Source organism: Elephas maximus, chromosome 24 (genome assembly GCF_024166365.1).
Source record: "Elephas maximus indicus isolate mEleMax1 chromosome 24, mEleMax1 primary haplotype, whole genome shotgun sequence".
Taxonomy (NCBI): Eukaryota; Metazoa; Chordata; class Mammalia; order Proboscidea; family Elephantidae; genus Elephas; species Elephas maximus.
The window spans coordinates 44,128,368-44,147,129 of NC_064842.1; the positions used below are offsets into that span (position 1 = coordinate 44,128,368).

General features: G+C 42.7%; 1 protein-coding gene across 1 annotated transcript in view; it reads right to left on the reverse strand.

Annotated features, from left to right (window-relative positions):
* STX6 (syntaxin 6) overlaps positions 1-17,829 on the reverse strand; it is a 56,464-nt gene extending 38,635 nt beyond the window's left edge. The window contains exon 1 of the mRNA XM_049867984.1: positions 17,445-17,829. Within this exon, the coding sequence (XP_049723941.1) occupies positions 17,445-17,479 (35 nt within the window). The 5' untranslated portion in view covers positions 17,480-17,829. The remainder of the gene's footprint in view (positions 1-17,444) is intronic.
* Positions 17,830-18,762: the final 933 nt, after the last annotated feature.

Consider the following 18,762-nt stretch of genomic DNA (forward strand, 5'->3'; position numbering starts at 1 on the left):
AATGTCTTAGTATTATTATGAGTTTTAACCTGATAAACCCTCTGTGAACGGATCTTAGGGACCCCCTGAGATCCATGGACCATACTTTAGAACTACAACTCTTTAAGATAATGTACATACTCAGATTTGGCGGGGAGGGGAAGAGTGATAGAGATTCTAGCAGTGCTGAGAGTAAAATCTAGAAGTCCTTAAGCATTCAAGGACTTAAGCACATCCTGAGGAAGAAATGAAAGAAAAGGCAGGAATTAGAAATATGCTACAACCCAAAGACAGGATAACATTTAACACCCCACAAGATTCATATTTAGTTTTGACCTAGTAGCACAGACATAAGAAAGGCAAAGAATCCATTTATTTTACATTTCTAAGACAGATGTTTTAAGAATCAAAGGTGGGGACTGCAGCAATGGCTCAAATCTTGAAAGTATGCTTTTAAATTAGGAATAGTCACAAGGTTTTAAAAACTTTCTCCCCCAGCATTGGGCCAATAAACCGAAACCCCAGAAGCATATCACCAGGCTTTTCTTCCAAGGCACCTATGGGTGGGTTCAAACCGCCAATCTTTTGGTTAGTAATCTAGTGCTTAATTGTTTGCACCATCGAGGGACTCCTATTGGGCCAATATGTACCATTTAAATGTTGTAATCTAACTCCACTGCATATAAAACCCAAAAAAGAGTCATTTTATAATAATAACCTATATTAAGGAATTCTATTTTCATAGCAGCCAATGGGATTCCTCAAAGCTTAAAATATCTCCCAACTTTTCTTCTTCCAGTATCATTTCAATTGAGCATTATCCTGGAAAAGAATGCATGAATTGGATATAGAAAACAATACTGGTCACATACAAGATCTATTTTTAAGCCAAGTTAATTAAGAGTAACCAGAATTTTCTAAAGAACTTGGGATTCCTAAACAGTTTCAAGAGCCACAAGACACAGCTAATAATATATGAGGCTCTAACCTGTGAGACAACACTCTCATAATCACTTGGAAGCATCTAGAACTAAATTTTTAGACTCACTTGGCATTCCAAGTAAATCAATTAATAAAAAAGAGGCTATAATCATGTAATCTGTTTGAGATCTGTGAGTGTTTTAACAAGAAGAGAAGTGCCCATCTAGTTTACTTCACATTACTTTCACAGAAAAACAAGGGAGCTGTTTCTGCATCAATTGGTTCTTAGCACTTTACACAAATGCACACCCAGCATTGTATCTGTTTCACACAGCTACCCCATGTGAGCACTTCACTCTGAGAGTGAACGTCACTCCGAGAGAGCAACTCCATCTGCTGACTCCTCAGGTAACAGCGATCCATTTTTGTCTGTAATCTCCCAAACGTCAAACTACAAGATATTGACTCTTTTTCCTATAAAGTCTGGTTTAGCCTATACTTCCAAGGTCACTTTTGTCTTGTACAGGCCACATCTCTCATGGGCTAAAAGAGCACCAATGTTGGTAATACCAGGCACGAAGCTTTTCCCCTTTGCTGTACACCAAATAGTCCATTAAAATAATGAGACCTGTCATGTCCTCCTGGATTAAACTCCCTATGAACAGTAGAATCAAGAGCTCTCACTGCAATCCACCACAGGCCTGTGTTGGAGATTATTTGTAATGCAGAGCTTCCTTCTCTGTAAGCAACTATGAAAAACAAGGTAGTACACATCTTTCAAGAATGTATCTTTTTAGGAGGACTCGCACTGCCTGACCTCAGAACCTACTATACAGCTACGGTAGTCAAAACAGCCTGGTACTGGTACAACAAGAGGTACATTGACCAACGGAACAGAATTGAGAGCCCAGATGTAAATCCATCCACCTATGGTCACCTGATCTTCGACGAAGTTCATCAAATGGGGAAAAGATAGTCTTTTTAACAAATGGTGATGGCAAACCTGGATGTCCATCTGCAAAAAAATAAAACAGGACCCATACCTCAAACCGTATATAAAAACTAATTCAAAATGGATCAAAGACCTAAATATAAAGCCAAAAACTATGAAGCTCAAAGAAGAAAATATACAATCAACACTAGAGGCCCTCATACACGGTATTAACAGGATACAAACCACAATCAACAACACATAAACTCCAGAAGATAAGCTACGTAACTGGGATCTTCTAAAAATTAAACACTTATGCTTATCAAAAGATTTCATCAAAAGAGTAAAAAGAGAACCTACAGACTGGGAAAAAAAATGGCTATTACAAGTCAGACAAAAGTCTAATCTCTAAAATCTACAAGAAAATCCAACACCTCTACAACAAAAAGACAAATAATCCAATTAAAAAATGGGCAAAGGAAATGAACAGACACTTCACCAAAGAAGACATTCAAGGGGCCAACAGACACATGAGGAAACGATCGTGACCACTAGCCATTAGACAAATGCAAATCAAAACCACAATGAGATACCATCTCACCCCAGCATTACTGGCAAGAATCAAAAAAACAGGAATAACAAACATTGGAGAGGCTGCAGAGAGATCAGAACTCTTAAACACTGCTGGTGGGAATGCAAAATCATACAACCATTTTGGAAGATGATATGGCGCTTCCTTAGAAAGCTAGCAATAGAAATACCGTATGATCCAGCAATCCCACTCCTAGGAATATATCCTAGAGAAATAAGAGTTGTCACACAAATAGACATATGCACACCCATGTTCACTGCAGCATTGTTCACAACAGCAAAAACATAGAAACCTAGATGCCCATCAACAGATGACTGGATAAACTGTGGTACATACACACAATGGAGTATTACGTAACAATAAAGAACAACGATGAATGTGTGAAGCATCTGATAACATGGATGAATCTGGAGGGCATTATGCTGAGTGAAATAAGTCGGTCACAAAAGGACAAATACTGTATGAGGCCAGTACTGTAAAAACTCACGAAAGGTTTGCACACAAAAAGAAACAATCTTTAACGGTAACGAGGGAAGGCCAGGGGTAGGGACAGAAAAACACTAAACAGACAATAGATAAGTGGTAGCTTTGGTGAAGGGTAAGGCAGTATACTATACTGGGAAAGCCTGCGCAACTTGTACAAGGCAAGGTCATGGAAGCTCCACAGATGCAGCCAAACTCCTTGAGGGACCTAATTGCTGGGTTGAGGGCTATGGGGACTGTGATCTTGGGGAACATCTAGCTCCAGTAGCATAACATAGTTACAAAGAAAATGTTCTACATTCTACTGTGGTGAGTAGCGTCTGGGATCTTAAAAGCCTGTGAGCCACCATCTAGGATACTCCACTGGTCTCACCCCTTCGGAAGCAAGGAAGAATGAAGAAAACTAAAGATACAAGACAAAGATTAGTCCAAAGGACTAATGGGCCACATCTACCACTGCCTCCGTCAGACTGAGTCCAGAACAACCAAATGGTGCCTCGCTACCACCACTGACTGTTCTGACAGGGATCACAATAGAGAGTCCCAGACAGAGCTGAAGAAAAATATAGAACAAAACTCTAACTCAAAAAGAAAGACCAGGCTTGCTTATTTTTTATTGTACTTTAGAGGGAGATTTACAGAACTAGCTTCGCATTAAAAAATCAGTGCACATATTGTTTTGTGACATTGGTTACCAACCCCACTACATGTCAGCATTCTCCCTTCTTGGCCTCGGGTTCCCAGTCACCAGCTTTCTTATGCCCTCCTGCCTTCTAGTCCTTGCCCCTGGGGTGGTGTGCCACTTCAGTCTTGTTTTGTTTTATGGGCCTGTCTAATCTTTGGCTGAAGGGTGAACCTCAGGAGTAACTTCATCACTGAGCTAAAAGGGTGTCTGGGGGCTATACTCTCAGAGTTTCTCTGGTCTCTGTCAGGCCAGTAAGACAGGCTGGACAGACTGGAGAAACCCTGAGAGTACGGCCACTGGACACTCTATCAGCTCAGTAATGAAGTCACTCCTGACGTTCACCCTTCAGCCTAAGATTGGACAGGCCTATAAAACAAAATGAGACTAAAGGGTCACACCAGCCCTGGGACAAGGACTAGAAGGCAGGAGGGGAGAGGAAAGTTGGTGATAGGGAACCTAAGGTTGAGAAAGGAGAGTGTTGACATGTCATGGGGTGGTTAACCAATGTCAAAACAATATGTGTACTGTGTAATGAGAAACTAGATTGTTCTGTAAACATTCACCTAAAGTACGGTAAAAAAAAAAGAACGTATCCTTTGAGAAAGCCAAAGACAGAAGGGAAAGGTTAGTCAAAAGGACTAATAGACTACAACTACCACAGCCTCTGCCAGACCGAGTCCAGAACAACCAGTTGGTGCCCAGCTACCACCACTGACTGCTCTCACAGGGATCACAAAAGAGGGTCCAAGACAGAGCTGGAGAAAAATGTAGAACAAAATTCAAACTCACAAAAAAAGACCAGACTTACTGGCCTGACAGAGACCGGAGAAACTCTGAGAGTACAGCCCCCAGACACCCTTTTAGCTCAGTAATGAAGTCACTCCTGAGGTTCACCCTTCAGCCAAAGATTAGACAGGCCCATAAAACAAGACTGAAGCGGCACACCACCCCAGGGGCAAGGACTAGAAGGCAGGTGGGGATAAGAAAGCTGGTGACTGGGAACCCAAGGCCAAGAAGAGAGAATGCTGACATGTCATGGGGTTGGTAACCAATGTCACAAAACAATACGTGCACTGATTTTTTTAATGTGAAGCTAGTTTGTTCTGTAAATCTCCATCTAAAGTACGATAAAAAATAAAATGAAATAAAAACCTGAGATCTAGGCAATAAAAAAAAAAAAAGAATGCATCTTTTGGGCAAAAATAAGTCATCCAAGCTTTCAAAACCAACTTCTCTCATATCTTCTACATAAAAAGTTGACACTGACAGGACCAACCTGTTTTTGAAGCCAGCCCAACAATGACTCCTTGTCATTGGTAGTTGAGCCTCTCCCATTCAACCTTCCCACCTGTTCCACCACTGTGAAGGGCTCGCCATCCCAGCCAACTTCTAGAGGTAACACATCCGGATATCCACAAACCACAAGGCTTTCTTATTTGGATCTCAACAAGTTTACAAACTAAAATGGGAGGAGTGTTTCAGCCACTATGGAGCTTTTATTTCCCAGTACCTGTCATTTAATTGTACCACCAAATTTTACGATAGTTGTAGCTGCAATCTCCATCATCTTTTTGATTTCTCCTTTCTTCTTTGACCATGCTGATAGATTCCATATTGGTATCTGTTCCATTTTCTATGGCTGTGTAACAAATTACTTCAAAACCTAGTGGTGTAAAATATTTACTATGGTCACTGTTATGGACTGAATTGTGTCCCCCAAAAATGTGTGTCAACTTGGCTAGACCACGATTCCCAGTATTGTGTGATTGTTCACCATTTTGTCACCTGATGTGATTTTCCTATTTGTTGTAAATCCTATATCTATGATGTTAATGAGGCAGGATTAGACGCAGTTATGTTAAAGAGTCAGGACTCAATCTACAAGATTAAATTGTATCTTGAGTCTTCTTTTGAAATACAGGAGAACAGAGCAGAGAGACAAAGGGACCTCATGCTACCATGAATGACGTGAGGGGAGCGCATCCTTTGCACGTGGGGTCCCTGCGCTGAGAGGTTCCTAGGCCAGAGGAAGATTGATGACAAGGACCTTCCCCCAGAGCAAACAGGGAGAATGCCTTCCCTGGAGCTGGTACCCTGAATTCGGACTGTTAGCCTCCTAGGCTGTAAGAGAATAAATTTATCTTTGTTAAAGCCATCCACCTGTGGTATATCTGTTATAGCAGCACTAGATAACTAAGACAGGTTCTATGAGTCAGGAATTCACACTGGACACAGCAGAGATGGTTTGTCTCTGCTCCACAGCGTTTGGGGCCTCAGCTAAAAGATTCAATAGACTGGGGATGTAAGGGTGGGGGCGCCTCAGAAAAGCCTAACTCTAGATTCTCTCCACATGATCTCTCCAGCAGAGTAGCTTTAGCATAGCTGGACTTCTTAGATGTTAGTTCAGGGCACCCTAGGCTTACGTCTCAAGACAGGAAGAGCCAGAAGGAAGCTAAATTGGTTGCCTTTAGTGGCAGCTTCAGAAATCAAGCAGTGTCACTTCTGCCTCATTCCATTAGTCAAGGCAGTTACAGAGATCTGATCAGAATCAAGGAAACACAGATCTCAGTTCTTAAGAGACGAAGGCCAGCTTCACAACTTAAGAAAAACAACTGGGTAAGATATATATATATATATGCTGGAAACCCTGGTGGCGTATTGGTTAAGAGCTACGGCTGCTAATCGAAAGGTCAGCAGTTCAAGTCCACCAGGCGCTCCTTGGAAACTCCATGGTGCAGTTCTACTCTGTCCTATAGGGTCGCTTTAAGTCAAAATTGACTTGATGGCAATGGGTTTGATTTGGCTTATATATATATATATATACACACACACACACACACACACATAGCCATCTTTGCAAAAATATAACCTGCCATAGCATCTGTATCTGAGAGAGGTCCCAAACCAAAAAAAACAAACCCAGTGCCGTCGAGTTGATTCCGACTCATAGCGACCCTATAGGACAGAGCAGAACTGCCCCACAGAGTTTCCAAAGAGCACCTGGCAGATTTGAACTGCCGACCCTTTGGTTGGCAGCCGTAGCACTTAACCACTATGCCACCAGGGTTTCCGAGAGAAGTCCCAGTTTCATCAATATACTGAGAGGTTAGTAAAGGCATATATTTTCCACTCTAGTAACCAAACTTGAAAAACCCAGGTTGTGCAACCACATCACCCTCCCATTCCTTACCCTACTGGAATTGGCTCCTGCTCCTTAACCCACTGGTCCTTGTCCCACCACCAAGCCCTTCGGCTGCGTAAGGAAGGAGTTCTTTTTATTGTCTTAACTTCCATAGTCATACCCTTTACTTGACTTTACTGCCATTTCCAAATTCAACCTCACTGTAATATCTTTTGTAATTATTCTTGTGAAAAAAATTAACTTTACTACTTGAGTTGATTTTGGCTCATAGAGATCCCGTAGGACAGAGTAGAACTGACCCATAGAGTTTCCAAGGCTGTAATCTTTACGGACGCAGATGGCCACTTCTTTCTCCCCCGGAGCAGCTGGTGGGTTCCAACCACTAACCTTTCGGTTAGCAGCCAAGTGCTTTACCACTGCACCATCAGGGCTGCTTGCCTTTACTATTAGTTACATACAATTTTTTATTCCAACCTGCTTGTGCTATCACAACTCCCCTGGATTAGTACTACTGCCACCAATGACACTGCTCATCAAGGTCAGTGAATTTAACTCATCATTTTCAGTGTACTTGATATTATAGCCCATTGCATTAATTTTCTTGAGATTCTCAGCTCCTTTGTATCTGTGACATTGTGCTGGTCTAGTTTTCTACCGATTTTCTTCTTACTCTTTTTCACTTTTTCCCACAGTTCTCAGCATTCTTTTTACGGTTTCTAGGGGCTCGGTGGAGTCCTTGGGTGGTACAAATAGTTAATGTACTTGGCTGCTAACAGAAAGGTTGGAGGCTTGAGTCTATCCAAAGGTGCCTTGGAAGAAAAGACTGGTGAGCTACTTTTGAAAAATCAGCCATCGAAAACCCTACGGAGCACAGTTTTACTGTTGCCATGAGTCAGGGTCCACTAGAGGACAGCTGTTTTTTTTAGGTGCTCATCAGCATTTGCAAGTTCAAAATACCCCATTAAGCTGGTAATTTTCCAATGATATTTTCAACCTAACACCTCACCCAGGATTAATTTCTATATTTTTATCTGCCTTTAGGATTATTTTGCCAAAAAAAAAAAAAACACAACTAATCAAATTCTACTAAAAAAGCAAGTATTCAAGCAAAAAGATTAAAAAAAAAAAAATCCTGCTTCCTTAACTTCCCCATTTTAGTCAATAGTGCCACTTTCCAAGTTTCAAAACTTGTCTAGACAAGCGTCATCATTGAGTCCCTTTCCTACTCCTTACCTTGCACAACCTCTACGTAAGCCCCATCACTGGATTTTTAGACCTGGAAGGAAGTTTCAAGATATTCTAGTCTATATTCATTAGAGCTCAGACTCAGACAACCCAAGCTGCTAGCCTCAATTCTTCTGCCTCTCAGTACAAGGCTCTTTCTACTACCAAGGCCTATTTAATCCCTTCTTTGCAAAGCCTCCAGACAAGTTTATTTTCTTTGTGGAATCAGAAGACTTGGGTTTGAGTCCTGGCTCTTCCCCTTAAAAGCTGTTTAACTATAGGCAAGTGAATAGTAACTGCTAGTTAAGGCTGCCTCATGACTAAGAATTTACAATAGGTATCAGATTAAATTTACACTCCTCAGGCAGGTGTAAATCTATATCTTCTACATCTCCTTCTACCCCAAAACTGGCCAACTGTATCATCCAACCTGCTTTTTCATTAAAACAAGTTGTTTTAATTGGCAGGTATTCTTCCTATCCTCATCTCTCTCTTTCCTGGTTCTACAATTTTGCTCAGGGCCCAGACTGAGGCCCCCACCTGCTTCATTCAAGCATCCTTGACCGACATTCCTACTGCGGGTCTTTCCTTTTTTCAATCTCCACAACATCTCAACTCTTCAAAAATCTTACACAGAATGTATACTCTCTTTTATGTATGCTCTTTCACATATCTGTATACCTAGACAATTCCAGAGAGCCAAATGCAGTATTAGACATCCAATAAATTTATAACAAACACTTAACAAAGTTGTTTTTACAATGAAACATCTGATTCTGATTTTTTTTTTAACATAATAAATGAGATTTGCTTTACATTCAATTTTACTGGACCAAAATTACTCTGCAAGTCGGGTTAATTTTTTTCACAGTGACTATACCAATAAACGGAGCTCTGATGGCAGAGTGGTTAAGAGATGGGCTGCTAAACAAAAGGTCGGCAGTCCGAATTCACTAGCCGCTCCTTGGAAGTCCTATGGCACAGTTCTACTCTGTCCTATAGGGTAGCTATGAGTCGGAATTGACTTGAGGGCAATGGGTTTGGGTTTTTGGTATACCAATAAACAGTTTTTTTCAATATTGTGAATAAAATACATGATGCTTGCCCTCAAGAATCTCAGAATCTAGTGCTAAGAAGGCTAGACAAACAGACAAGAGAAAGAGAATAATACAACATAATATATACCATCTGGCTCATTTGCTTACTTATTTCATTATTTCAGCACTGACCTACAGCCAAGAACCTGGAAATAAACTACCCTTTTTCAGGTAACAAAGCCTCCAAGTCAGCAAATATTAAAGAGCAACAACATTCATGCCCTTACTAGTAGGAGAGGCTCACTTGGTACCAATATACTCACATATTCCAACAAGCTCAATTACGTGGTTTTCTTTGTGACCTGTTTGGTTAGAAGCTGCAAATTCCAAAGGGAGGCAAATTCTAAAAGCTTTCCAACAAGAGAAGAAAAAAGCTACAGGACCAAAAATTCAACATGGGCTCACTCATCAAACATGGAATGAGTCCCTACTGAATACAAAGATGAATAAGGCATGGTTTTAAGTATGGTATTTTTCACCTAGCAAAATAATAAAGAGAAAAATGAGAATCCCAATACAGGTAAGTGGATCAAGGGAAATGGGCCCCTCAAGCCCTGCAGGGCTGTGGTAGGAACAGCAGGTCAAGAAGGGTATCTCCTGGAGGGCAATCTGATCATATCCATCAAAAGCCTTGAAAATGTGCATGCCCTGGGAATAAGCAACTCTGCTACACGAATATAGATTACGGGAATAATCGGAACCACTGATAAAGACCCATGTGAAGGAGGCTTACCACTACATTGTCTAATAGTGAAGAATTGGAAACATCATAAATGCCCATCCTAGGAGATAAGTTCTATGACATAACACTGTATAGTTATTTAAAGTTCCCTCTCCCCAAGAAATACATATAAAAGGACCATAAAACCATAACACAGTGTGATCCAAATCACAAAAATGATTATTAGTAATAATACATACACATACAAATCCTGGCCTTTCCACTTACAAGCTTATAAACTTGGAGAAGTTTTTTCCCCCCTCGGTTTCATTTTTCTCATTTACAAAATGATGATAATAGTACCTACTTCACAAGGATTCAAAAGACAATCTCTGCTAGCTTCTTAGCACTTGCTGGCACATAATAAGTAATCAAAAACTGATGGATATTATTACATGAAATCCTAACTATAAACAAAGACTGAAAAGAAAGACACTTAAATTTTGTTTTGTTTTTTAAATTTTTTCAACATTTTATTGTGCTTTAGGTGAAAGTTTACATAGCAATTAGTTTTCCAATCAATGATTCTTACACAAATTGTTGCTGTGACATTGGTTGCAATTCCCACAATGTGTCAGCACTCTCCCCATTTCCTCCCTGGGTTCCCCGTTTCCATTAGTCTAGTATCCCTGTCCCTCCCTGCCTTCTCATCTTTGGTTTTGGGCAAATGTTGCCCTTTTGGTCTCATACAGTTGATTGTTCTAAGGAGGATGTTCTTTATGGATGTTACTGCTTATTTTAAAGCCCCGACTATTATTTGGCTAAAAGGTGGCCTCTGGGAATGTCTTCAGTTTCAAGTTAGAGGGTTGTCTTAGGGCAGTAGTCTGGGGCAGGGCATCCTCCAAGGACACCAAAATTTTAACTAATTATTTCCTGACGGTGGCATTTCAGTAGATTTTCCTTTTTCTTCTTTATGTTTTTCTTTATTTCTAAAATAAGCATATTTTAAATATTACTCAAAAAAACAAGACATGGTCTTTACCCTCAGAAAGGGCAATCTTTTTGGATGGAAACATATAAACAGACATTGAAAAGGCAAAGATGGAATATTTACTGAGCATTTGATATATGCCTTTTTTTTCAAAACTGTGCTAGGCAATATATGCACTATCTCATTTAACCTCATAACCTATAGACACTGTTAAGCCGGGAAGAAGCCCTGGTTGCACAGTGGTTAAGAGCTTGGCTGCTAACCGAAAGGTCAGCAGTTTGAACCCACCAGCCGCTCAGCAGGAGAAAGATGTAACAGACTGTTTGCTTTATACAACCTTGGTAACCCTATGGGGCAGCTCTACTCTGACTTATAAGGTCACTCACTATGAGTGAGAATCAAATTGATGGCAATGGGTTTGTTTCTTTTGGTTGGTTAAGCCTAGTTTGTACATAAAGAAACGGTTCAAAGAAGATAAGTAACTTGTCAAAAGTTACACCAAGTAATTAGCAGAAGTGGGATCCCAAGCCCAGGTCAGTCTAAATACCAAAGCCCAGTGCTTTTCACCAAACCTCACCACCTACTATAGTCATATGAAAAGTTACACCCAAAGCATCCATCTCTTTTTCTCTGCCTAGCTTTATTCTTCTTAGAGAATTTACTAACACCTGACACACTGTACATTTGTTAATGTGTTTAATGTCTGTCTCTCCCCTCTAGAATATGAGCTCCAAAAGCACAGGTATGTTTTTTACTCACTGCTGTATCTCAGCCCCTGGCACACAGACACCAGACACTCAATAAATACTTTAGCATGAAAGATTCTGAATAGAGAAATGACTTAATCATATTTCCATGGTCACATCTGGTAGCACTGTGAAGAGACTGGTGTGATGGCAAGGTGGCTTGCTGAAGAAGCTGCTTACAAGAGTCCAGATGAGAACATGAAGTAGGACAGAGAAACTCCAAACAGAGAGAAGACCCCAGAAATATCCAAGGGATAGCACTGATAAGACATGATGACCAACTGGACTTGAGACCAGAGTGCAAGTCAGGAAGAAGAGGGTTAAAACAATATACTGCATTGGGCAAATCTGCCACAAAAGACAGTGTGAATGTCTGGAGCAGGCAGGACCAAAGCTACCCTAAAAGCCCAGCTGCCCAGTTGCAGTGTTGGGGATTCTGCTCTAAACAAGACATCAATAATGTCAAAACCTCATAAAACGAGCCTGAAACACTCAGGTACTAATCATGTCATATTTAAATCACAACATTCTAGTTTTTCCTCACACGGACACACCCAACACTGCTACCAAATCAATACTCCTAAAACCTAATTTCATGTCATTCCCGTGCTTTAAAATCTCTAATGTACTCAAGATGAGGTTTTCCTTGGGCCAGCATAACCTGACCCTATTGTATTCATAACTGAAGTGTTAACAGTATGAGTGGAATTTAAAAAATTAGGCTGTCCAAATTTGAATCCTGGGTTCACCACTTACTAGCTATGTGACCTTGGTCAGATAACTTAACCCCTCTGTGCTTCCTCATAAGAAGCCCTGGTGACGCAGCGGTTAAAGTGATCAAATGCTAACCAAAATGTTGGCAGTTCAAAACCACCAGCAGCTCTGTGGGAGAAAGACGTGACAGTCTGCTTCTGTAGAGATTTACAGCCTCAGAAACCCTATGGGGTTGCCATGAGCTGCAATCAATGTCGGCAGTGGGTTTGGTTTTTTTGGTCCTGTGCTTCCTCAGGCTCATCTTTAAAATGTGGCTAGGATCTAAGATGCATCAATTGGTCTCAACCCACCTGGAGCAAAGGAAAATGAAGAACACCAAGGTCACACGACAACTAAGAGCCCAAGAGACAGAAAGGGTCACATGAACCAGAGACCTACATCATCCTGAGACCAGAAGAACTAGTTGGTGCCTGGCCACAATCGACGACTGCCCTGACAGGGAGTACAACAGAGAACCCCTGAGGGAGCAGGAGATAAGTGGCATGCAGACCCCAAATTCTCATAAAAAGACCAGACTTAATGGTCTGACTGAGACTAGAGGAATCCCGGTGGTCATGGTCCCCAAACCTTCTGTTGGCCCAGGACAGGAACCATTCCCGAAGACAGCTCATCAGACATGGAAGGGACTGGACAGTGGGTAGGAGAGAGATGCTGATGAAGAGTGAGCTAATTATATCAGGTGGACACTTGAGACTGTGTTGGCATCTCCTGTCTGGAGGGGGGATGGGAGGATAGAGAGAGTGGGAAGCTGGCAAAATTGTCACGAAAGGAGAGACTGGAAGGGCTGACTCATTAGGGGGAGAGCAAGTGGGAGTACAGAGTAAGATGTATATAAACTTATATGTGACAGACTGACTTGAATTGTAAACGTTCACTTGAAGCTCAATAAAAGTTAAGTAAAAAAAAAAAGTGGCTAGGATCTAGGAAGATAAACAACGACTCACAGAAAGTGCTTACTTAGCATACAATGCTTGGCATAGGAGACAGATCTTTAAATGTTACTACTTCCCCCAAAAACTTCCTACTTCATCTGGGCTGGTCTCCATGATGATTTCTAAACACACAACGCCCACCTCAGGGTCTCTGCTGATGGTGTTCCCACCGATAACACACCACCCCTTACTACCACCACCACCAAAAAGTACTCATTCAACATCTATATATTCCAGGTGCTGGCCTGGGAATACAGGAAAAACAGTCTCAACCTTCAGAGCTCATAGTCTAATCATGAAAGATAGCCAGAGGAAGAGGTGCAATAATGTGTTACAGGTGCCAATGGAAGCACTTCATGGAGGCAGTGAAGACACTCACAATGAATCTTCAAAGTTGAGTGGGTGAATCAGGCAGAGCAGATGCACGTGGGACAAGAGCATGCAGCGACTGCTCTCCTGGTCACTGTACTAAGTCTGGCATCACTGGAGCACTGAGGTTGCAGGAGGGAGCAGTGAGCGGAGAGGAGGGGATAAAAGGGGCTGGACATGGAGGTCATGATGTACTTGGACTTTATTCTGTAGGCAACCAAAACCACTGCCATCAAGTTGATTCTGACTCATAGCGACCCTGCAGGACAGAGCAGAACTGCCCCACAGAGTTTCCAAGGAGCGCATGGCGGATTTGAACTGCTAACCTCTTGGTTAACAGCTGTAGCACTTAACTACTACGCCACCACAGGCTGCACTAAATATTAAATAGGGTACACCTGCTTGGGTTCTAGAAAAGCTACACCTGTGCCATCTAAAACGGAAGCCACATGTGACTACTGAGCATTTGAAACGTGCTTGGTGTGACAAACTATTTATTTTTTCTCAGACAAAAATTTATACACACATTGTTATGTGACCCTAGTTGCTCTCCCTATAATGTGACAGCACACTTTCCACCCCGGATTTCCCGTGCTATTTTTTTACTTTCATATGCAACTCAGTTACTGGAAAACTTTGAAGTATGTTTGAACAATTTGGGGATGTGAATCTACTTTTTCAACTGTAAATATAATGAAATCTAAATACAGACCAAGTATTTTTGATGAAAATTTAGGATACAAATTAAGATGTGCTGTAAGTGTAAAGTACGCACCAGATTTTGAAGGTTTAGGTTAAATAAAACATTAAAATTAATTCCACTAGTTCCTTTTTACCTTTTGAATGTGCCTACTAGAAAATATAAAATGATATAGGTGGCTTCCATTATGTTTTTATTGGACAGTGCTGGTCTAGACTGATCCAAGGGCAGATCAAAGACTTAAGAGGGTAGATACAGAAAGACCAGTTAAGAAACTCTTTGGTAACAATCCAGGTGAGAGATGAGCCTGAATTATCTCAGTTCTACCCATCTTCGAAACCTAGTTCAAGTCCTACTGTTTTTGTGCACTGTTGAGTCTATTTCAACTCATAACAACCCCATATGACAGAACAAAACTGCCCCATTGGGTTTTCTAGGCTGTAATCTTCATGGGAGCAGATCACCAGGTCTTTTCTCCCACAAAGTAGCTGGTGGATTCAAACTAGCCAGCCGCCTAGTGTTTAACCACTGTGCAACCAGGGCTCCTTTCAAGGCCTACTAAAAAAAAAAAAAAAAGGAAAAACATTACCATTGAGTGGTTTCTGACTCATAGTGACACTACAGGGCACAGAACTGCCCCATAGGGTTTCCAAGGCTGTAATCTTTATGGAAGCAGACTGCCACGTTTTTCTCTTGCGGAGTGGCTGGTCAGTTCAAACTGCCAACCTTTCGGTTAGTAGTCAAGCGTTAATCACTGTACTACCAGGGCTCCTTCGAGACCTACTACTACCTCCAGACAGTTTTTCCAACCACAACAATTTCTAGTGAGTTGCCTTTCTCTGAACTCTGGGGCACTATTCTGCAGCAATCACTTCAGCACTTAATCATCTACTGCTTGTCATTTCTACTTAGTTTGGGAGTAAGCTGTTTCCCAGATTAAACTGTAAACTCCTAGGCTAAGAGCCATAACTTAGGTGACTTTAATTTTTCCACATTGCATAGTACATTTTCAACACATTTAGTAAATGGAGGTACAAACCAAAAAAAACCAAACGTGTTGCCATCAAGTCAATTCTGACCCTATGGAGGTATCAAAAAAAAAAAAACACAAAAACCAAACCCATTGTCATCAAGTCAATTCCCACTCATAACGACCTTATAGGACAGAGCAGAACTGCCCCATAGGACTTCTGAGGAGTAGCTGGTGGATTCAAACTGCCGACCTTTTGGTTAGCAGCCAAGCTCTTAACCACTATGCCACCAGGGCTCCAACGGAAGTACAAGGCTCCCCAAATATGCCATCACACAAACAATTTGGAGACACCCATATGGCTGACTTTACCTTTCCACTGTAGAAGGTATCGAGTCTCTTTTCCTTCCGACTACCTTAAGAGCAGGAGCTAAAATGATATACTAAGAAATGTCAACCAAAACTCCAACCCAACGTTCCAATAAAGTAGTGATACCCTATCAATGAACAAGCATTGGTAGACTGTATTGGATACGATCAGGGGGAAATGTCAGGGTGGCAAAACAATTTAGGGTTTTTGCAAATTCCATTAAAAATCAAACAAAAAAATCATCATCTTTGATCTCCACTGCCAGTGATAACTTTTGCAACTTAGGCATTAAAGACTTTCAAAGAAAAACACACAGTTTAAAAAATTTTAAATTTACCCCTAAACCAATCTTTCTAGTAAACAACACATTCTCCGGGTAGAGAGCCACATATTTTTAGTAAGTCTATAACTCAGTATTTCCCCACCTAAATTAAAGTAAGGGGAAGAAAAACCTTTCTAGGAAAATGGAAAGTAGTAGTATGAATGAATTATATTGTACCGTTGATAATAAAGTGTTTTACCTAAACAAACCCCTTGCCATCAAGTCGATTCTGACTCATAGCAACCCTATAGGACAGAGTAGAACTGCCCCACAGAGTTTCCAAGGAGCACCTGGTGGACTGGAACTGCTGACCTTTAGGCCAGCAGCACAGCACATAATCACTACGCCACCAGGGCTTCCATTTTACCTAAAGTACTACTTACATATACTGAGAATAAAGGATAACAGGGCCTTCAAAAACAATGAACACCCAAGCAACTGGTTAGCTTTAACCACTACGGAAACAGGAAGCTAGTAACAACTGGTTGAAAGCAAGGGGGTACTTGATGGTTATTAGTACTGATCTTGCCGGACCTTTGTAGTTGTCAGATTTTTGTTGTTTAAATTTGACATGTATAACATAGAGCTGACAAGTTATGAGAAATAAGTTACCATATCAGAATCAGATCTTTCATGTATCTGTTTAATGGCCATACAGTTGATAAAACAAAGTGAAATTTAAGTTTCTGTCTCCAAAGATGGAGTCCTGACAGCTAATAGGGAAAAATAAAGTAAGGCAGTTCCATTCTGAAAAGCAGAAGAAGAGGTGGGGGGAACCTGTCAAACAGCCTCGTTGAAATCACGGAGTTAAAAGAAACCACTCATTTCCTTTAGCAGTGTGGGAAAATCCCGGTTGCTAATAGAGAGCTGAAAGTTTAGTTTGGCTGATTTCATTTTGTTTTCCTTCCAACACCATCACTGGGTATGAACGACTGTTTTCCTCTCATCACGTTGCTCAGTAAAAACTCCCCCAATGAATTGAGCTGTCTTCCGGTGCAAAGCTCCCCAGTCTCGCACATCAACACCCGCCCCCGCCTCCCTCCCTCCAAACGTGCTCGGCCGCCTCTGGGCAGGTTGTGGTGTCACCGGTCTGCGGGCGAGCGCTCCAAACTCAATGGACAATGGGAGCTCACCCCCGTCAACGCTAACTACAAAGCTCAGGAGGTCCATTTCCCTTTTCCTGCCCAGATGCTGTTTTCCCTCCTTCGAAGCAGAGTGCCAAGCTCGACTACCACCCCTGTTTTAGCTAGGGCCTGTGCCTCTCCCCACCTGCAGCGCTGCTGAACCCCCTGACGCCAAGAGAAGTTGTATTGCAGCGAACAGGCCCAAGGGAGGCCCCTACCAGGGGCTTGGATGGAAGCGCAGGTTTCACCGTCCAGGTAGGGCGGGGAGGGGGTGTCTCTGGACGCTTGGTCATGGCTCTCGAGGCTAAGCCGTCCCCACTGTCCCCTCCCCAGCCTCAACTTGCTTCCCTCCCCCTACAGCCAGGGGAGCAGAGAAGTGCAGGCAGGCAGCACAGCCGCCCCTCTGCACTAGAGCCCTCGCCGACACTCACCCTTTCACCACAAAGAAGGGGTCTTCCATGGACATGGCGTCCCGGCCCCCGGCCGCCTCACGCTTGATCAGAGCACAGGGCGCCCGCGCCCTCCTGGCCTTCCTCCGCCCAATCCACCGGCCTCCCGCAGCCGCCGGCGCCTCGGCCTGGAGGATCCAGAGCAGCGAGCGCGCGCGCAGGAGCGGGTGCACCGGACGGCCGCAGGTCCAGCGCTCAGTCGGCGTCGAGAAGCGAATCCCAGACTCTGGAGCCGGCCCCCGCGGCAGCCTCCTCCCCGGGCTCCTCCCGGCGCGTCCGGCAGGCCTGACCCCGCCCCGGGACCCTTGGTGGCGGCCAACCACGAACGCTGCCCACAGCACTACTTCCGCACCCGCGCTCACGTGTCCAAGACAAGCCCCGCCCCTCGTCGGCGGGGCCAGGGCAAAGCGTCACACGACCGTGGAGGCGGGGCTCTGGGGGGGCGGAGCAAGGGCTGTTTTCTCAGGCTTCTACCCTCCGGCTGAGGGGGAGGAAACGTTTGTACCCATAGAGAAAGGCAGGCTTGTTTTCAGAGTAAGCAGTAGTTGTGTCTCATCCTCAACAAACATGTTCATATACATTATCTGGCTATGATAATGTGACACAATTTGTTTATGTAGGTCTTACCTCGTGTCAGGCAAGTGTTAAAGGCTGGATATGCGTTATCTCAATATACTTGTGGCGAAGGTAATATTCCCATTTTGTAGATAAATTCAGAGAGGTTTCAAGATTTGCTGTGGTCTCACAGGCTGGACAGATTCCGTACACTATCCACCAGACTGGGGTGTATTTTGCTGTACATTCTGCAAATGACCACATAGGAAAAAATTTTCAGACAGCATATGGTGCTTCCTAGGAGAGAGAGGCTTTGAGGGGCTAAGAAAATGCCAGGTGTATGGCAACTTCCTCTCAACTGTGGTTCCAGAGCTCTTTCAGAAGGAATTTGGCCAAACTATTAGGCAACTTCATACGGCAGATATGCTACGAGGTTTGTGGAGGGGGATTGTGGAGCCCTGTTGGCACAGTGGTTAAAGAGTTCGGCTGCTAACTGAAAGTTCGGTGGTGGGAACCCACCAGCCATTCCAAGGAAGAAATCTTGTGTAAAGATTTACAGCCTTGGAAACCCTATGGGGCCGTTCTACTCTGTCCTATAGGGTTGCTATGAGTCAGAAATTGACTCGACGTCAGCAGGTTTGGGTTTGCTCATTGAACATTTACTGAGTGTGAGCCACTGTCCTTAGTGTTATCTCATTTACTCTCACAATGAGGCAAATACTGTTATTATCCTCATTTTACAGAT